The following is a 21621-nucleotide window of genomic DNA, read 5'->3' as shown; positions in this document are numbered from 1 at the left end:
TTCACATTTGAAAATAATTCCTGTTACGAGACAACAATCATACGCAGTGTCATGGTCAGATTGTTTCAGTGATCCATATAACCGAGTTAATTGAACCTTGTTCTTGATTAATTGTGACATTTACACTCCCTCCGGCCACGTGACGTAAACATTTCATGACATTTTACATTAAGGGCCTTCTTGCATTTTTCTTGCAATTGCTGTAGGCAGTAAAACAAAAGGCTTAATTGGGTCGCATGTACTGTGTTAAATATATTGCATTATTTCTGCGAGCAAACCACAATTGCTTCAGCACCATTCCATCAATAATGGACGGCAAACTATTTCCTTCCAACAAAATTAACATTTAGTCCGTTACAAGTTGAACGGCAGCCCTGATGCACGTGCTTCACTCGCATTCACCAGCGTGGGCACAGCTCCAATGCGTTGCCGAGGGGGCATGCAATGGTACACCTCTTCCACGACGAGATGAATTGAGTCGATCTGGGATCACGATTCGAGAGTAGAGTGTGACCACGAAATTCCGAGCTAATCATGGGTGTTGTGACCCAGAATATATATTTTCTTTCCATAAACAGACCGTACAGCACATTTATCTAACTTACAATCTGTTATTTATATTGCCTTCTTACGTTGTGAAAATACAAACTGCGTATAAAATCACGGTAAGGAAGACGGACGGAGCCACCGAAAATCAGAAGACAATTTTGGAGCAGTCCAATGCTGCAGCAGTGTGTGAGTTACTCTACAGCACGCTACTGAACTGGGACTGCCTGGCGCATAATGGTTCTGCGCAGCTCACAAGGCGACATTGCTCGGGTACGCTGACCAACGTTTCAGCTCGAGGAGTGCGATTTTGAATATTTAGGGTGAGTCCCACAACTCGTTATATCTGCCCGCGTTATTTAAAGCAATATTTAGAAGGTGCGTGCACAATCTGGAGTGGATGTGGAGGTGGGGGCACGCTCACATGAATCAGGAGCAACACCCGTATTCACACAATTTGCAATCCAATTAATTCTCACGCGCAATATTCGATGCGTGTATAATAAGCGTAAAAAACAATTTATTGCGAATCAATCGTTACCACACCTATTATTACACGCGGAGTTTAGTTTTAACCACACTTTAGCCGAGAATACATTGCCATCCTCCATCACCACCACCACCACCATAGGTGCGGTTGTGTTTGGATGTTGAACTTCTTTCACGCCGTACGCAGCCGACGGTGCTAATCGGAGGTGCGTGTGGTTGAGCGAACTTGAAACCAGGTAAAGGGCCGCCCTGGTCTATTGCGTTTAGTTTGTTGTCATTATCCACCTGCTGATTAGCACGGTTAGTTACGTACGGTGCGAAAGAAGTTAAACGTACAGGGACTCCTCTACTTACGAACATTCGACTTACGAACTTTCAGAGATACAAACAAACCTGTCCGTATGTCCAGTTGCATGTTCGGACAGAAAGTCGTAAGTTCAATCGCCGCGCAATAGATGGCGGTGGTGGCATCTACATCTGCAGAACATGAAGAACCAGTGGCATCGAGACCTATATGAGATTTCCAACTTTTAAATCCATTACCCGTGTATATTGTACATGCCGTACAACATGTTTGGAATCGACAGCAGTTGAACTTACGAACAAACCGACTTACGAACAGACCTCTGGAACCTAACCCGTGCGTAAGTCGAGGAGTCCCTGTCTCTCCAGACATACGTACAGCCAACACGACCGGGGAGACAGCCGCTCGAGGAAGTTGCTGGCCACGCTGCCATCCCACACGCGCACAAGCGCCACCCAGTGGGGGAGGGACGACGACGAGAAGCGCTTTGCCAGTCAGGTCGCCGAGAACACTGCGCTTGCATTACGGTGGTGGTGGTGGTGACGGTGGCGATGGTGGTGGTGATGGTGGTGGTGATTGTGTTGATGGTGTTGATGGTCGTGGTGATAGTGGTGGTGATGGTGGTGATGATGGTGGTGGTGGTGATTGTGTTGATGGTGGTGATGGTGGGGATTGTGTTGATTGTGTTGATGGTGGTGGTGGTGATGGTGGTGGTGATGATCGTGGTGATGGTGGTGGTGATGGTGGTGATGGTGGTGGTGATGGTGGTGTTGATGGTGGTGATGGTGGTGATGGTAGTGGTGATGGTGATGGTGGTGATGGTAGTGGTGATGGTGGTGATGGTGGTGGTGATGGTGGTGTTGATGGTGGTGATGGTGGTGGTGATGGTGGTGATGGTGATGGTGGTGATGGTAGTGGTGATGGTGGTGTTGATGGTGGTGATGGTGGTGGGGGAGCGAGGGAGGGGCGGGCATAAGCAGTAACTTTGCACAACTATTTCTAAACATCGGAATGTAACTGTAATGGTTTAAATATAGTATTAATGTTCACATGCGCTGTATTATTTTATCATATTTATTTTAAGGGTGCATTTCATGTGCACTGCCCTCGTACATAGATGGAGGCTTTAACAAGAAACATTTAGACGATTTCCCCCCCCAGTATTTTGTCCAACAAGTGTGTCGTTTTACTACTTATTTTACTCCAAGCAAATACATTTTCGGTTTTAACAGGATATGTGTGTGGGGGAGGTTTTCCTCCAAACAGTAACCACACTCTCCAAAAAAAATCCATTAAAAACATTGCTTGGACTCTCCGCAATGTTTGTTACTTTCAGAATCGATGCATAACATGTATTTCAGAAAAAAAAATAAGTTACAAAAATAACAGGTTTTTTAAAATTTGCATTCACGTCGTTTACCCTATTATTACGCTGTGGGTGTGTGCAAGTCCACATCGCTGACTGCCACCACATAAATTGTTTATGTATCACTGTCAACAAATCATCCGTTGAGTAAGAAATTACCCCTGAGTAAAATCTGCAGCATGCGCCTTCCTTTAAAATGTAACAAAAAAGCGTTGCCACTCCGGCTACAACACCTGCACACGTAAGCACGTGCACACGTTTTCCATGCAAGAGCCAATCTGTTCAAAAACCCAGTACAAGTATTCTCCGTGATGCATTCACTCACGCCCGTGTGTGGCAATGACAACACTAAAGAGCACAACAGTCATTTATTCAAAGTCGTATTTCAACTACAGCACGGCTAAGTAGCACGGTGGTCTGCGTACGGAAGAAGTTCAACGTTCATACGTAGTGCATACATTAAGAGGCGACAGCATTCAAGTTACGTGTGAAAAGTATATTTAAATATAAAACATGTGGGAGCCAGGTGGCTCCGAGCTCTAGAGCACCGAGCTGGCAACGATGACATATCCTGGGTTTGAATCTGGGCAGCGAACCATGATTAAACTGGGCTCTCCGGTGTAGCGAGTTCATGGGTCTCAGCTCAGTCACCAATGACTGCACACACAAAAAAACACATATTAGATTTTGCCCTTGGTTACATCTCAGCTCTGCGACTGAAAACGTTTTTATTGGTTTCATATCACGGGACAATCTCATAGTAGAGCATGGAGGAAAGTGCGATTCTTCATGTGTTGAGGATTAAAAAAAGACTACTTGAAAGATTTTCACAAGTCATTTGAAAATATATCTTGCAAACCATCTTCTGACGCACGGGTTAAACACTCTGCAGGATTTCCAAATGGTTTCATGTCAAGACATTGCACCGATAGAGAAAGTTAAATAAAATGCGGGGGGGGGGGGGGGAGTGGGTGAACGCACCAACAGAGTAAAATAGATGCTGGTGTCTCCCTGTACTCCCATCCCATCTTAACAAACACGCACGCACTGGTGAATAAGTGAATAATGACCAAACAGCATCCATGACTCGCGCAGCATGGGAGGCTCTCAAACCAGCAGTGGACTAACGCAGGCTGTAAACCTACCGGCGTTCCTGCGGTATTCTTACTTAGAGTACTCCCATTCTCATCCAACATCAATTGCCTGCCCGCTTCCAAAGTACTATCACCTGTACCACTGCGCGCACACACACACACGACAGATTATACTGGTAGGAACCTCCTGGTTACACCAGCCCACAGGGTGTCCGTCGTGCAGGGAGGGGCTGGGTGGGGAGGGAGGGGCGGGGGGGGAGGGGAGAGTGGGGAGGGGCTGGGTGGGGAGTGTGGGTCTGGGTGGGGAGGGTGGGGAGATGCTGGGTGGGGAGGGTGGGGAGGGGCTGGGTGGGGAGGGTGGGGCTGGGTGGGAGGTGGGAGGGGTGGGGCTGGGTGGGGAGGGGCTGGTCACCCCGTGGTGCCCTGATAAAACTCAACGTTTAACCTACTCACGCCGGCTTGTGCCCGCCCTCACAGTCGGGCATATTTGCGGAATACACCACGCCGCCGTTGACCCTGGCCATTGACCGAGCAACCAAACGTTCCTACCAGCTCCCTCTGCAGGAATGTGTTTAATCAATTCCTCTCACGACTCCATAACCGTACGCAGTATCACAATCACATTTTTAAATAATTCAGGTAACAATGAGTGTTTTATACAGTGGCGTCGTTCCTGCCCACTGCATCTCACAATGCTGCACACTGGAGGTTCTCGTGAACCAACAATCTCGTGAACCAACATTTCTTCAGCAACGATATGAAATGTGTAGGAAAAAAATGTCTTTACAAAATATATAAAGAATTGCATCCAGTCCACAATATTGAATGACAGCCCTATCGCAAGCCTTTACAATGTATGCACCACAGCGGGCACAGATGGAACACACTGCCTTAGTAAGAAAAAAAAAAACTATTAATCTCTTCCTCAACTTGATGAATTGGCTCAATTCGCTGTCAGTTGAAGAACATTATTTTTGGCCAATGTGGTGCATGCAGAACCTATTAGCAGGTGCTGGGCTGCCACGAACCAGCTACACGTACGTATGATGTGAAATGCAATCAATTTTACCTTCATCGTACCAGCAGTGTCTCACGTCAGTCAGAGATGAACGGGACACCCACCCTGCAACTGACAGACGTCTCGGCATGGGAAGGCGCTATATAAATATATAAAGACCACGGTCAGCAGGACCACGGGCAAATCTGACAATGCCTGAACCGCCTCCGGACAGGTGTCAGCTGCTGCAAAGCAAACCCTGGGAGGTGGGGCCGTCTTGACCAGGCTCGGAACATAAACTGCGTCTGCGGTGAGGGGCAGACGAAGCCTCCCCGCTCATCCAATCCAGTGTCGTCTGTTAGAGGGGTGCCGTGCCCAGCTGATGATTTAAGCACCATTGCGCGGCACTGTGCTCGTAAAAATGGTCGTCATTTATCGAAGCTGGTATGATGGACACGACAAATTAAGTGTCGGACCAAGTAAAAATACGATGGGTTTTTTTGTGCGGTCGTTGGCGAACAGGCAAAGTCCATCAACTCGCTTTACTTGAGGATCCGGTTTGATCACAGGCGGCTGCCTGGATTCAAACCCAGGATTCTCACCAGCGGAGCACTCTGATCTACGAGCCACCCCTCGAACACGACAAATTCTAGCACGCATAATTTGACGCATGCACGTGCATCATAAGCAAAAGAATACATTTTAATCACGCCTATTCGCGTGAAAATGCGCATGTTTAGGCACATGCGATTAGCACGGTTGGCTACGTACGGCGCGAAAGAAATTCAACTTACGCATTCAAGCGCCTGACTGAGAAGCAGCCCCCTGTGGGTGTTTGGCCATGCCTGCCATCTCACGTGCGAAATCGCCACCCAGTGGGGGGGGGGGGGAAACGTCTTGCCAATCAGGTCGCAGAACACAATGGCGACATTAACCCCCGCCGCTCTGGTCTTCACGCTCGATAGCCTCACAGTGATGACATCACCTTTACTCCTCGATTAAAGATGTAAACGGGAAGTCTTCACAATTCCGGCAAATTTCCTGATGACGCTGGTTGTAATCACCAGCGAAACGTCGTACTAATTGTAAATGTTGTGGGTTGGTTTACTCTCCAACGCACCGGTGTGCTCAAGTAGTAACTAATTAGCACGTTTAGTTCACGTGACAAACCTTACGAATTGGCCGTGTCGGATGGTCGTGGGTTAATGACACATTTATATTTACGCGATCTAATCCAAAAAAAACCTTTATTATGGATATTGGTCATGAAAGCCCACGTGTTAAACAGAAAACAAACCGTTTGCGTTTTGGGGAGAAATACCAGCAACTAAACACAACCAATTCAAAAACATCACAATAATTTAACATATTGCAATGATAAATTAGTTGTATACACACCATCCCTGTATGTAGATGGATGTTTTTAAATGAAGAACAATTTTAAAACGAAGAAAGTCGTTGCCGACAAAGTGTAAGAGAGTGGTTGTTCTCAACCGCCAGGCACTTTGAGCGAGTATTTTAAACCATTCTCCACAAATTTGTGCAATAGCCTCTTTATCACTCCTCTATTGCTACTACGGTGATTACTATACTATTTTTAATTTTACCAGGAAAGGCCCACTGAGCTAAGTAGCTCTTTTTCAGAAGCAACCTGACCACAAATAATAGCTCAATGAAGCGGCTTATCACGTGGACATTTATGGCAGCCACATACACTTACACGCATCTTTCTAAATGTGGAGGGAAAAACCAGAGGGCCCGTAGAAACAGTCCATGTGACCACGGGGAGAACATGCAAACTCCTAATATAGAGGCGTCAGGCAGGATCGAACCGACGACCTCCTGCATACCAGGTGAGGTAGTTAACATCTCCTAGCCACCGTGGGGCCTGAATGTCCACTCGGTCTACCAGACAATTCGTCTGATCCATACTGTATTTCATCACCACGCTGCAGGCTACAACGCTTCTCTTTTTGCTTTTTTCGCCACGCTGCTCTACTTTGGAACTGCCATCGTCTCATTCCCCAAGCTCTTAAAACCTTAATCAATTCAAGAAACGTAGAACTCTTATGGATTACACCTTCAAGAGTGTTCTTTGTTGCTGGCTGCTTGGTTGCTTAGGGCCCGTGCTCAGTCGTCATGATTTAAAACCACGTTTTGCACATGTCAGTACTTTTCCACGACCACGCACCAGTTTCCCTGATCGTAGTAGCTCTCCAGCACTCGCGCGCCGTCCAGCCGAGCGCACAGAGCCTCGAGTTCACCCTCGCGGAACACGTGGTAGTATCGGTGGTAAACGGGCGCCTCCTCGCACGCCCGCTCGGGCGGTCCCGGGGTCTCGCCCTGCCGCCTGTGGTGCCAGGGCACGAGTACGTCCTGCGCACGGAAGGGCGTGCGGTTCGTGTGCACGGGCAGGTGGCCGCGAGTCGGCATCCCCGGATCCCTGCGAGGCTCAGGTGGCACAGGAGCGGGCTCCGCGGGCCGGCTGGACTCAGCGACGTCATCGCATGGGGATTTTACGCCGTTTGTGGGAGTGCAACTCGTCCCTTTCTCGTCGTCCGCCGTCTCCCCGACTCCTACCACAGGCTGCGGCCCAGTGCCGCCTCCCACCGTCTCCCCGTGCTTGGGCTTGAGGTACTTGGATCGCGCTTGGCGGTACTGCTGCTCCAGCGCCCACACGTAAACGAGGGCTCTCCCTCCAGGCCGAAGGATTCGCAGAAGCTCCCGCAAGGCTTCAAGTCTTCGATCCTACAGAGGGGCATGACAACAAAGACGCCCCCCGGTGAGTCCTATAGAGAGCAGAGGCAAGGGATGTCATCGAGCATTTGTTAACAGTGGACTCCGTACCACACCCTTCATCTCGCCAGTGCCGATGTTTACAAATTGAACCTGGTACTCGTTTAAGCAAGTTAACCCTGGGAAAGCCCATAAACAGCTTCAGATGCCACTTGCTACTTGAGCAGAAAGTGACCAGGAATATTAATTCAGGTAATCAAGGAAACATAGTCCACTGCGCAAACCACTGGTCACCGCTCCCCACAATTATAAAGATTACCCAGTCTATTGGGGCAAGTCCTGTCGGCACTGCTCCACGCACATCATTAAAAATCAAACGGTAAATATATGAACAGTCCAAAAGAAAACAACAGCGTGATTGTAAACCAATCACAATAAAACAGGTGTCTAAAGCCAGCCACACAGCGGGTGGTTGTTTATTAACAACAACACTGACAGCTACTACCGTTTATAAATGACAAGAGACCCGGCGTCGATCGCCATTCGTATCAGCGGTCTCTCGTCTCTTTCCGAGGCGCGCGACGGACGAGTGTCGGCGCTGTGGCGCGCACCTGCGTGGAGAGGTGGTGGATGACGGCGATGGAGAGGCAGGCGTCGCACGCCCCCGTGCGGACGGGCAAGGCGAGGGCGTCGCACACCAGCGCCTGGAAGCCGCGCTGCTCGCAGATCCCCACCAGCCCGGCGCTGCGGTCGCAGCCAAACTGAGCGCGGGCGGTCGGCGACGGACAAAGAGAACGAAGACAAAGATCCCCGGTATGGGGTTAACGGACTGTGGGGGTAAGCGCTGTGAGCGAGCAACTATGAATGAAAGTACTGAGAACATAGGCACACATACGCATGCACACCGTAGGTGACATTGTAAAAATATGCAATTAAGCACCAAGGAGACAGTATAACATTCAAGCACCCACATGCACACACACGCAGGTGACGACAACATTAATACGCCCACGCGCAGGATGAAAATAAATACAAAACCCACTCATGCAAACTCAAGAATTGATGATACATTTTTTGTACATTATTTTTCAAGTCCATGCTCCTTGCATTCAACAACCTGTGCTTACCGGTGTGGTGAAGTATGGTTAAAGAACCCTATAATAATAATGACAACTTCTATAGCACTGTAACATGGCATGGAAATCCATTACAAGGGCACTCATCCAGTAGTTGATTGACAAATGGGCTGGACGTGTAATATTGACACCGCTACACTGTCACACAATGACTCAATCTTGGATATAACACAGGGTTCTTGAGTCAACCACTCATGACATAACCATGCCGAACTTTCCAATTGAGCAACGTTTAATCCCAATCGGTGCAGAAGGAGTTGAATTACAACCCTACAAGTGGACAGAAACAGAAGCAGATTTACTGAGAACAAATGTGTACGAGGTGGGATAATACATCTGGCAAGGCATGCATGTACAGTTCTACAGTTGTGCGATTGTCCTGCATTCAGTGCAAATTCACCTCCTTTAATGAGCAGTTGTCTACTCCACACGTTGCCAAACAATTTTCATTGCGCAGACGATAATCCATTGTCATTAAAGCCATTCAGGACTACTCCTTCAAAAACCCCTACAAATCAGCTTCACCTCGACACAATGTAAAGCATCGGTGAAAAGAAAGAGAAACTCTGAAACTGAGTGCCACTGGGACATCTCCCAACCTGCTCACCAATCCTTCTAATGGCGCTCAGGTCCCACACTAAAGCAGGGGTGGGGACGTTTTCTCGACTAGTGCTCGACTACCACTTTCAAATCCGTTACAGCGGACCGCATTAACACAACCGAGCTATATCCAATAGCCAAATCAAAAATGTTCCCACACCTGAAGTACCCGACTAGTGCCGCTGAGATGCTCAGAGTGAGGGATAAATACCGCTTATGGGCCGTATCGTAGCGGTAGGCTTCACGTGGTTGCGTCCTGCCAACTGAGTGTGGTGTACTCACACTGCTGGGTGGACACAGCCGGGGGGGGGGGGGATTTAAGAAACTTGCGAATTGTTACAACAATGGGAGATCGAACCAGCGACCTCTGAATTGCGAGTGCAGTGTGATAACCGTTGGAGCACGGCAGCATCCATCCCCCTCTAGTACCCAATCTGTGCATTGAAGACGCTTGAAACGAGGTGTAAATCTAGTCTGTGGGACCGTTCGAAGCGGCAAGCATTGCGTGGCCGCGGGCCGTGTGAACCGAAGTCGCGGGGGGCCGTGTCCGGCGGGTTCCCCCCGCCTGCCGCGGTCACGCCACGACAGACTCACCACGTATGATCCCTTGGCGAGGCCCAGGTACTTCCCGTTGCCGCAGCCCACGTCGCAGACGAGCGCGCCGGGCCGCAGGCCTTGCACGAAGGCGGCGACGCGAGGCCAGGGCGAGTGGCGGGTGCTGCTGAAGTGGCCCGCGATCTGCTCGTACACGCGGTGCACGTGCTCCGTCTCCAGCCGCTGCGCCGCGTCTCCCTCCTCCTCCTCCTTCTCCTCGTCGTCCTCCGCGTCTACCGAGCGGGCAGGATGCGAGAACGCCGCCGCCTCTACGCGCTCAGTCGCGACCGCTCGTGTCACCTGGTCGGGTCCGCGGCTCTCTTCCGAGGGGCCCAAGTGTGTCGCGCCGGAGGTGGTCATCCCTGCAGTGCTGGGCAGCGGTTCGTTGATCGGACTGCGCGAGGAGGGAGTTTGCAGGTTCTGTTGTTCAGCTTGGCTGTCACAGACCGAAGGGTAACCTAAGGTCGCGAAGACAACAATTTCCATATTTACTTTTTTGTCCTGGCAGCAATTTACACTGAAAGATCTTGCAGATGAAACTTTGTTCCAATTTACATTTAGGGATAACCAAGTAGCAGTGAAACGATGCACGAGATTCATCAAATGATATCGAGTCTTAGGCTCATGACACATGAATCCAATTGCAAATACTTGTACATACTGGGTTTATATTATACCAGCAGCCACTGCTGGCCACTGAATTCAACATATATAAAATATATATATTCTTGAATCGAATCAAAACGCAGAATTTCATAAATGGGACAGTAGGGGGTAAATATTTACATGCCTCCCAACAAGTTCCACCATTCAAGGAGCATGTAAAAACATTTAATGTATTTAGACAGCAGCCTCTGTCCTTTCACTTTGACTCTATGATACGATCAATGAAAGAGGGATATACGCAGTGCTTCATTTATTTCTGGTCCATGCTGGTCTGCGACCAGGAAACATATGTCCACGCCCGGCACACCATCTCTGGCATACCTCCCACACGAGGACTATGGGTACCAGTCGCGTGCCCACACCAGTCTAGCAGCGACCTGGAAAAAAACATCCAGTTGGAGATGAATGCCTAAATGTGAGGAAGCTCACGGCAGCGGCACGGCTCCCTCCGGACGGTGCGGAACGTGAAAGACGTCCGCACCCCACGCTGGGCCAGCGTGGGCCCTTGCGGTCCCTCCGCACCATCCCCGGGCGGCGGCGGCGGCGGCGCCGGCACCACGTCGAACTTGCGGGGCGTGATGCTGCGAAAGATAAAGGCGGCGGGGTTGTCACGGGCAGAGGCGCGTCGCGCGGCCGGAAGCCCACCGCAGCGCGCGCAGGGTGTCGCTGCTCTGCCGTAACCCACGCACGCACGCCGAGTGGCGCCGTCTCTCTCTCCCCACCCCTCCCTGTCAAGTTGCAGCGCGTCTGCCAAATGACGCGTGTCGATATGCTGCTGTCCGGCATATAAGTGGGAGGTTTTGGGTTACTCGAATTTTTTTTTTTAAGATAAAATAGCTGCAAGCATTTGCTTATGTATTCCAGAATTGCTTTAAATTTGCTTTTTAAAATATATATTTTTATATATATGATAAAACCAGACAAATAAGATTTACAAGCAAGAAACGTGCTAAACTTGGTCCTGGCGGAAAAACAAACTGTTTTATGAAGACAGCAGATATGTTTGGGCAGCTCATCCCTGAATACAAGTCCAGTATTTTGAGGACCGAGTGTTCATTATCTCTACATGTGTAAACATTCATCGTGTGTAGTACATTTTTACACTCATGATACGTGTATTGAACCATACGTGTAAGAAACTATTCGGATTTCTTCATCTAGTACATAATTTATTTGTGACCTCTGCCGCTGACGACCGCAAAGTTAAAAAATAATAGATTCTTCAATCAAAACATGGGAACGAATCGTGAACATCGAATTGTAAAGCAGTTCAAGATTTAATAGTCTCCTAGGCATAGCAACTTTATAAATCAAGTCTCACCCTCTTTGGTCTTGATTAGCATCTGCGGATTGTACCGACTAGCACAAACAAACTGATGGAGTGGCTTTGCTGTCAAAGAAGCATGTTTAGCTATTGAGGCAGGAATTCCCTTTTGGGAAGCTTTATAATTCAACAAGCAAACCCAGCTTTAGGTCGATGGTTCACTTTGTCTAAGCTTTGCAAGCATCTTCTCTTGAGAGTGAAATATAACTTTTTGAGTCAGCATGTAATGGTGCATCGATTCAAATCGATCTCCGCGTTCACGTTCGGAAAATCACAAGAGCGAGAATCTATGATTGATGGAAATTTCTGTGCAAATGATAAGTTTGTTACATTTAGGCTAATGGAGCAAACACAATTGTATAAATGAGGCAGAAAAGAAGTAAAAATGTATTATATGATACCGACAAACAAGATTCCACTCATGTCCTCGAATTCATAACATCGTCGATGGAGAAAGGGTGAGTGAATCGTGACAGTTTTGTGTGCTGCAGATTGACCGAGACATGCAGAGGTTGTGGGTTCGATCCCGACTCTGACGCCTGTATATTTGGAGTTTGCATGTTCTCCCCGTGGTCACGTGAATTTTTTTTCTCGGGGTCCTCCAGTTTTTTCCTCCATATTTAATAACATGCATTTACATTATTGAGATTATTTTGCTGCTATAAATTTCCACGTGATAAACCACGTTGATAAGCCACGTGATAAGCCACTCTTAAAAATTAGCTAATACCTCAGTGGGCTATACCTGGTCAGATAAAAAATGGTTCAGTTTTATTTATATATCTTTCCTATACTTTGCACTCCCATCGTGTTTATGTATTGTTTGTTGTTGTAACGTTCTAACTGGATATCTGTGAAAAAGAGCTTTATAGCTCATCGGATTCCTACAGTATAAATATTCTGATTCTGAAGCTCCGCTACTGCAGAGCAGCCTTAACAAGATAATCCATCGCTTCCTGAAGCTGCGGCCTGTGCTGAGCGGGCAGTGCCACGGTCAGGCGGGCGACCCGCGACCCAGGGTTCGAATGCGAGCGGGCGTCGACTCGGTGGCGCGGAGGGTGGTACCCGTGGCTCCAGAGGTAGCGCGATTCGCCCGCCATCACCAGCAGGCTGCGGCGAGGGAGCAGCACAGACGCGTGGCTGCCATCGGGGTGCCGGAACTCCATCACCGTCTGCGGCGCGGTCACGGGTTACCGGGGAACAACACGGTGTTTCGTCACGAGTCACAACGGCGGCATAGCACGACGTGAGGGTTTCTTCCAATGGATTGTTGGATATTGCATCAGAAAAGATGCGGTGCGGTGATTCATATACTGCACTGTGAACCCGACCACCTGAGTTCGATTCTCCACCACAGATCATATTGGTGGCGAGTGATATCCAAACCAGTGATGGGCCCAACCCCACTTTCACCATCCCACTCTGCCCAGCACAGTGCAGTTTCATCAAATAGCCCTCCCACAACTGATATGGTGAGAGAAGGCTTTAATCCATTCGATGACGGGCTGTAAGTTAGTTCTTCTATTTTTAAATGATTGAATGCCTGTGATGCTAATTCCCTGAAAATATAATGATGTACTCTACTCGAGTGGCGTTTGATTTGTGGCAAGTCTTACCGAGGCTCCCAGGCTCAGAGACATGATGCCGTCCTCAAAGGCAGAATGTGTGTCAATGTGCGGGGGGATCCCTGCATGGGGTGAACAAAACAACAACGCAAACATTTAAGCGAAGCATTTAAAAGGAGTGTGCTTTACCACACCAAATATTGAGATGTAAATATTGACATGAGTAGTCACACCGCCTGCTCCGTGTTGTGTTTGTGTCCGTAACCTTCATCGCTTTAATGTATTGTTCCTCTGTGGCATTGCTCGTGCCATATTTAAAGTTAATGTGGTGTAGATGTAGATGTACAATATTTAGAAATGCAATTTGCATGCATGACGCTACATAAAATAATTATTATTACGGTCAAAAATTATTTTAATTCAAAATGTATGAATGCATGTATGGTACCGATATTACTATCGGTGGGGCGGAGCGGTGGCACCGCGATTAGCGCACTGCGCTATGAACCTGGAAACCTGGGATCATATCGCGAGCAACACCTCACCATCACCCCCTTCACCAACCCATAGCAACTCGCCTGAAGTATGTTTCAAATGATCCCAATGTCCGAAGTTATATGCGGGAATCCTTCATCCAGGACTGGATATTCATTTTAAGATTGAATTACGATGGGTAGTGTTAATAGTGAGACACAAACCTTGACCGGGCTGGTACTGGTTTACTGTCAACTGATTGGGCCGATGTTGAATGTAACCGGCTGATAGGCACTTGTCAGTGAGTTCATCACACATAGCTGGAACACCTGGGGACAAAGAACAAATATACTTCAGCATCATCATTAAATAGACTGCCATTTGGCTGAAAAGCATATTAGACAGCAAAGCTTTAGGGGAGGCGGTGAGGGTAGGCAGCAGACTGTGACTTAGACAAAAATAGCATTTGACAATGTGAGTTAGGCAACGGTTTCAACACCAACACTTTTGACACGGTTGTAAACACTAGCCTAAAATGGCACACATGAATCTACAATGACGAAAGACTCCAACAGGTAAAATATTTACGCTCTATCTTAACAACAACCTGCGACACACAATAAGCAGGTCATTTCAAGTTGTTTCACGAATCTGTCTGTAAATTATGAGCTGGTGAATTCCCCTCCCCCACCCCCCCGAAATTAAGAAGATCCTCACCTCTATCCAGCGGCTTATCCTTGTCCACATTGTTGTTATCGTAGCGGAATTCATATCCAAAGTGCTGGACGCACCTATGCTTAAGAGACTGCTGGGCTGAAAAACCACACAAAGACAAAAGAAAAACAAATGCTAAAACTTTTAGAGAATAAATTCAGTGTCGCACCGGATTCACATACGCTACTTTTGTAACAACTAAACAAAAATTAAATGGCCCATTTTGTATGTATGTTTAACTTATTTCGCACCAAACGTAGCCAACCCGAGGTGCAGGGATGAGCAACAGACTAAACACAAAAAGCAGTTGTAAAGAAATTAGTTTTCAGTCATAATTTAAAAGTGCATAGCTCCACTGACTTCCCAATATCTGAAAGCACGCGATGCGGCTTCGTTCGATGGCTAGCCAAAAGCCGCTGCGTGGATATGGCATCCTCACGCCATGATCGTTGTTTGACCGTACTTTTGTGACGTGGCGCGCGGCAACTACTGAAAGGGAGGTTAGGTTTTCATTCATGCTGACACTGGGATGACTGCATTATCTCGTGCTTGGAACAACTATTGATTATATGCATGCGCAGTGTTTAGTGAGGTGTGACTGAGCTGCCCTAGGCTTAACTTGCATGTGTGGGGAAGTGGAGTATCACTCAGTGAGAAGCAGAACTACCACTTTGTTCATGATTAGTGGGCCGAGCGCTTGTGGCGGGAATAATAACTCAATCCCCAGCAGGTCATTATAATTGCTTTCTCACCATTGGTCAATTTGGCATGCTTTTCAAATCAAGCAACTGCTTGTTGAAATCGTGGGCAAAGTTTTAATTAGGAGCAATTAGGTGGGGTGGAGCGTCTCTCCCATTGGCAAGGGGCTGGGTATAAAAGGTGAGCTCTGAGCAGAGGACCCGGGGACATCAGCAAATTATCTAGAATGGAGGCATGCTGTGTTACCACTTGGGGGCACTGCAGTAGTGGGGGCTGAAGGTGAGCAGAGTTGACTCATCAGGCCACTGGGAACTGCCCAGCTTTATCCTGTGAGTAGAATCCTATACTGTGGTTCAATAGTGCAGTTTAACATGCTGTACATCGAGATCCTTTGAGTAATCGATTCCCTGTGGTTTACTGGCTGTCAAGACTGCAGTATGGTCAAGGGTAAAGCAGGATTGGGGTTGGGAAAGCTGGCCCTAGTACTGCCCTGTGGCAAGGAGGAATTCCTGCTACTGAACTCTAAATGGAACCTGTCTGCTTGTGGGGTGAAGCATTGGTGTGCTCTACGACTGGATGGTGTCGTGTTTTTGTTTTTGGCATGCAGTGGATTCTGAGTGGGGGTGGGGTGCCATCTGGTGGACTGGCTGTGGTGCGTGAGGCCCTCGTGACCAGTGGCAGCCCTTGTGTAGGGGGGGGGGGTTCTGGTTGGAAGGAAGCGAGCACGAGGGCTCCACATTGATGTCCAGAACCCACAAGTCAAACCAAGGGTGGGGTGAAATGTCATGTGGTGTGTGTGGTGTGTGTGTAAAACCCCAGTTTATGTCTAATTGCTTTAGCTAGAGGGGACTTTCCCATATCTGGGAGACTCTCCCAAACGGCCCTGGTGTCTAGCGGTGGCGGATGCAACCTTTGTTTTGAAGTGTGTGGGTTCAGAACTATGTTCAAGTTCATTTATTAGGTAGAGCCCTGTGAGCCATTCGGCTCTTGAATCGGGTGCAACCGCAACAAACAAAAAACAAGAACAAGAAAACATCTTAAAGTGACTATGTGACTATGCAAACAGAAAATCCAAGAAGACAGCAAAATATTGCAGAAAAAGCACCATACACCAACACTGTGTGCACAAATCCCAGTAGGACATAGGTGCAAGTGTGCTCTGGTGTCATTTCTCGTGAGTAGTTTGGCTTAATTCTCTTGTGCTCACTGGAAAACTTTCCTACCTGTTAAACTCTGATTGGCCTGCCTACAAAATAGACCCCTACAATGTGCAATTTACAGGTGAAAAGCTAGCATTGCGATTCCATCCATCATACATGCACATGTCACCGAGTTGGGTCACAAATGATGCCGGCTACGAATCTGTGCCGCAACTTCACCACGCTGGCTGGTGCCATTTGAGGTATCGCATGCCATGGTTGGCTGTGAGTAGGAACTAAAGTTGATCATTGCTGTGCAACTGCTCCAACCCACACCATAAAGACCTCGAGTCACAAACCTGTTGGCTGCTGTCTGCCCCAGTCAAGGCAGCTCAGCAGCTGGTCCTCGTACTCGGATGAAACGCAGTCTGGGATGAGCTTCAGGCCTGGTGGCAGGGCCTCTGTGCAGCTTTCCTGACGCGGAACTGAGGGAAGATAAAAATGCTCTTTAACGGTGTATCTAATTCATCGCACTTGAGCAAAAATGAAACCATATCCAAGTCGTTTGGAGAGTGGGTGAGATGGGGTTGAAGGATAAGGACTAGAGGATGAGCTCCAAGTGCCATAATAGAAACGACACCAAACATTAGAGGGTGCCACAATGTCAATGGATAAGAACAACCTGGTCCCAGGCTAGCATGTGAGGAAGCCATAACATTTCTGAGTTGTGCTAAAGTGCAAACGCTAACATTCACAACTGAACTTTTAGCTTGAATAAAATCATTTATCTTTATTTAACACAAGCTTTGTCAAATGTCTCCATTGGTCAACAAAAATCAATCCTCCTGTAGGATGACCTCCCCAAGCCAATATCTTTGTCCTGCATTGTAATAATCCACCTGCATACAAGCTGATTTGATGGCTCCAGATCCTCTGTGGGTGTCTTCTCTGAAATGTTCTGTTGGCTGCCAATATTTATTTTACTGAATATCAGCAATAGGTGTTTATCTGTCTAACTAACAGCCAATTTTATCCAGTTGCTTTTGCTCTTTTGCAACAACTTTGCAACCCATGTGCACCAAACGATTACCCTATGCCTCAATGCCCATTCCATGGTCATTAGCGTGACCGTTTAGACTCCATAAAATTGGTGTGAGTATGAAGTAAACATGAGTTATGGTTTGGACCCTGTGGTGGGGCTAGGGTTGTATATTATGACTGGATGAGAACACATGTTCAATACCTAATCTTGATTTTTTTAAAGAAAAAAATATGGGCTTAGGGAGGACGTGTCATTCGAATGGATGATTGTCAGTGGTAAAGGATAGTGGCAGCGATGGTAGAATGTGCTTGAGAGGACCACCATGGAGATTAAGCAGTGACCTTGGTGCATGGTGGAATATTACACCGTGGTGGTGAGATGTTAACTCCCTTGCCTGGTATGCACGAGGTCATGGGTTCGATCCCGACCCTGGTGGCCTATTTGGAGTTTGCATGTTCTCTCCATGGTCACGTGAAATGTTCTCCAGATCCTTTGGGTTTCCCCTCCATATTTAGAAGCATGCGTTCTGGCAACTGCTATACATTCCCACGTGACAAGCCACTTCGTTGCGCGAGATCGCTTCTGAAAAAGTAATTAATAGCTCGGTGGTCATTACCTGGTTAAAAAAAACAACTTTAAATTAGATGGTGAGATGGCGATGTTTTAAGTCTTCCATTCAGCTGTGGACTGATGATGGTGGATGACGATGCTGAATGCTGGGAAACAACCCCATATCTCTCAAACCCTTATCAGTGCCTAGCTTATTACAGACCAACTCAGACCTTATTGGTCACCCCGTGCCCCGACAAAGTCCCGTACTGAAACGGCTGTACGCCGTATGGACCTGAGAACTCCAATTTCCCCCGTGCAAGAATACGGGGGGTTAAACCGTACGGGTCGACGGCTATGCAAGCCCACCTCTCTCCACGTGGCACAGGTGGAGCGTGACGGGGGCGGTCGCAACGGCCGACGAGACCGAGCAGCCGTCGAGCTTGCGCCGTGCCCCCTGCGCCTCGTGCACGCTGGAGAAGGAGGCGAAGGCGTACGGCCGCCCCCGCGGCGTCTCCAGCGCCTCCAGGTGCCCCTGCGCGCCCATCAGCTCCAGCAGCGTCGCACGGGCCACGCCGTTCCCCAGGCCCCCGTTCGCGATCAACAGGTGCTGCCGCCCGGTGTGTGTGCAAGAGCGCCGCACAGATGACATCCGTCACATTTGGGGCCGGCCATAAATGACGTCACGCGATTTTGGACGACTTTTGACCCCCTTCTCGTCACACGGCGTCACAAAGTCAGACCCCCCCCTCAAATATGACGTCACAAAACCATATTTCCATTTTGAAAATAAAAATGCTTTAAATCGCTTTAAACTATTGTCATAGTAGTGCTATTTAATGTGGCGCTGCACTCTGATGTTGTAGGAGTGTTATAACAATTCTATATTTAAAGTTGCGCATTTTGATGTGACGTCACATTTCTCACCCCCCCCCCCCACCAGGTGCGTGACGTCATTTATGGACGGCCCCTTTGCATGTTTGTATAACGTGCCTCCCTTTGCACTACCTTCCCCCCCGCCCCCCCCCCCCCCCCCGAGGGTGCCCTTCGGCAGGGGGAACACCCCGTGGCAGATGTCCCCCCGTGTGGCACAAGGTGAAAGCAGAACCCAGCCTGCGTGTGGGGAGACGGGGGGTGGTGCAACGCGGCTGTCGATGAAGTTTGAGAAATCGAACAAATTTCGGCCGGGACTGCGGCACGCATGGCCCCACTCCGTGTCACATCGTGTCACAGGGTGATTATTGTAAATATGGAGTGGACGGTGGGCTCGAACGGGAAACTGCTACGACCTTGAAATAATGTGCTCGGATGTGCGATGTTCTGCGCATGATGTTTTGGGGGTGGGCATGGCAACAAATGTATAACATTAAAATCGCAATCCAAAGGTCAAGTAACATTACAAGTTCATATTCTATGGTTCTTTTGGTAAAGTCACGTAGATCGAAAAAATAACAATAAAATAGTAAAAATGAAAATAGTTAATAAAAATATCACGACGTTTCGATCGCAACACAAGCGGTCGTCATCAGAAACAGGTGATCATGCCGACCACTTGCGTTACGATCGAAACGTCATTTTTATTCCCATTGGAACCTCATTTGCCAGTAGCAAAATATGATAATTGTTTTTTTACCCTTTTATCTGAGAACAAAACTAACACCTTTTTTACACAACACAGTTGTGTTTTTTGTTTGCATTATGACTGCAGGTATTGTGGTCAATGCTAACATGACTCCTTGTAAAAAAGGTGTCAGTTTTGTTGCTAGATAAAAGGGTAAAAAAACAATTGTCATTTTTATTATTTTATTCATTGTTTTTATTTTTTTCTATCTACGTGACTTGACCGAAATAACCATATAATATGAATTCCTACAGTCACGAAAGTTTTAAGTCAAAATTTAACATTACAAGTTGTAAATTGGTTCAATTTGGTCATGGAAATGTGTAAATGCCCCTGATTCGACTGGGGTTATCCCACCGCTGAATTAATCCACGACTTCCAAGCCACACAATGCATGCACAACGCATTCAACTTGGTTCCGACATCCAGTGTCTCATCAGTCGCATTTCGCGTTGATCCGGGCCAAATCCTATTGGCACTCCTAGATGGAGGGTCGCCCCCCTCTCTCTCTTCGAGATGTGTGGCTTCCAGATTATTAGTAGCCCAATGGTTAGTTTAACACGTAGGCTTTCGCGACCAATGTTATTCATAATCAACGTTTTTGGGTTTAGATCGCGTTATTTATAAATGTGTCGTAACCCTCCACCACCCGACATGGCCAATCAGTAAAAAAAAGTGTCACGTTGACAAAAGACAAATAGTTCACTGCTTTAGCCCACCGTAAATGTTGTGGCTTCAACACACCGGTGGGCTAAAGCAGTGAACTATTTGTCTTTGTCAACGTGACACTTTTTTTACTGATTGGCCATGTCGGGTGGTGGAGGGTACGGGTATCGGGTACCCGGTTGCGACCTCTGTTCGAGAGCCTCCCTGGAAGCCCGCCGCGTGTGTGTCCCCCCCAGAGTTTCTATTTCCCTCGTCCAGGAGTTTCTATCGTTGTGTAGCGTAACGACAACACGACGTGCAAGTAACGAGAAGCTAGCGAGCTCCCGAGTCTGTCTCGTCAGACCTGCGTCGGGTGGTCTACGGTCTGAACGCCGTCCAGCCTCAGCAGCGTGAGGCGAGCCTTGCGCAGCCTCCTCTGCCCCTTCCTGTCGGCCTTCGTCTCGCGGACCTTCCTCCCCCCTCGTCCCTCGTGCCCTGCCTCCTCTGCGTCCCCCCGGGGACTCGGAGGAGGCACCGTCGCTGTCACCGCGGCCGCCTCCATCGCGAGCACCGTTCCACGTGGGCTTGATATCTCTGTGGGAGGATCGATTCGTGTTTTACCGCAGGAATCGATTCCAGTGAACCTCGCCCTGACCCCAACGATCGTTGCGAGAGTCGATCCGCGAGTCGGAATCGATTTGTCGAGTCCGCTTACCGTGTTGAGAGGTATGGCGAGTTGAGTCGATTCTAATTTAAGTTGCTCGCCCGATAGGAATCGTAATCGTGCACGAGGCCAATGTGCAGGGCACGAGGGGTGAGGTGTGGAACTGCAGCCCGCGTTGACCAGCGTGGTGAAGTATGGTCGAACCAACAACCACGACCAATTGCTTCTAGATTTGAAGCTTTCGTGACTGCAAGGATTCATACCCTTAGGTTTTTCGGTAAAGTCACGTAGGTAAAAAAGAAATAATAATAAATAATAAAAATAATAGAAATAAAAGAAAAATATATTTATTATTTTATTTCTATCATTATTTTTTTTTATATTTTATTTTTTACCTACGTGACTTTACCGAAAAACCTAAGAGTACGACCAATTGCTGACAAATGTCCCTCTCACGGCTTCACGCTGATCAGGGGGCCGATGGTGATGGCCGACGCCAGGGTAGCTTTATTTTGGTGATTCGAAAACATGGTTAATCTAAATTGTCTTTATGATTGGGATTTTTGCGCACAGCGTTTTAAGAATTTTTTTTTTATATTTGCTGGTTTATTCCAGGATGTTTCTGTTACGCGTCGTCGCTTTAAGATGTTCTGTGTT

At 48.0% G+C, this 21621-nt stretch overlaps 1 protein-coding gene across 1 annotated transcript; it reads right to left on the bottom strand.

The window, feature by feature from the left end:
- Nucleotides 1-4167: 4167 nt before the first annotated feature.
- On the bottom strand, nucleotides 4168-20891 carry ALKBH8 (alkB homolog 8, tRNA methyltransferase). The gene is made up of 11 exons (XM_061564064.1): nucleotides 20665-20891; nucleotides 18404-18644; nucleotides 16803-16928; nucleotides 14609-14704; nucleotides 14116-14220; nucleotides 13469-13539; nucleotides 12918-13024; nucleotides 10958-11109; nucleotides 9863-10320; nucleotides 8144-8293; nucleotides 4168-7544 (listed from the first exon to the last, which is right to left on the bottom strand). Exons 1-11 carry the CDS (start codon nucleotides 20860-20862, stop codon nucleotides 6963-6965), a joined length of 2286 nt encoding a protein of 761 aa, XP_061420048.1. The 5' UTR covers nucleotides 20863-20891; the 3' UTR covers nucleotides 4168-6962.
- Between the last annotated feature and the right edge of the window lie 730 nt (nucleotides 20892-21621).

The sequence above is a fragment of the Lethenteron reissneri genome, chromosome 32 (genome assembly GCF_015708825.2).
Source record: "Lethenteron reissneri isolate LAM-NWPU_2019-01 chromosome 32, ASM1570882v1, whole genome shotgun sequence".
In the NCBI taxonomy this organism is placed as follows: domain Eukaryota; kingdom Metazoa; phylum Chordata; class Hyperoartia; order Petromyzontiformes; family Petromyzontidae; genus Lethenteron; species Lethenteron reissneri.
The sequence above is the reverse complement of the archived record's forward strand: the minus strand, read 5'-3'. Positions and strand labels throughout refer to the sequence as shown.

Excerpts from the sequence above, each read along its gene's own strand:
- ALKBH8 (XM_061564064.1), bottom strand. The coding sequence starts at position 20,862 with ATGGAGGCGGCCGCGGTGACAGCGACGGTGCCTCCTCCGAGTCCCCGG. Across the intron at positions 13,025-13,468 it reads CTCTGAGCCTGGGAGCCTCG|ACGGTGATGGAGTTCCGGCA; the intron begins GTAAGACTTGCC and ends ACCGCGCCGCAG. Across the intron at positions 8,294-9,862 it reads TCGCCAAGGGATCATACGTG|TTTGGCTGCGACCGCAGCGC; the intron begins GTGAGTCTGTCG and ends GCCCGCGCTCAG.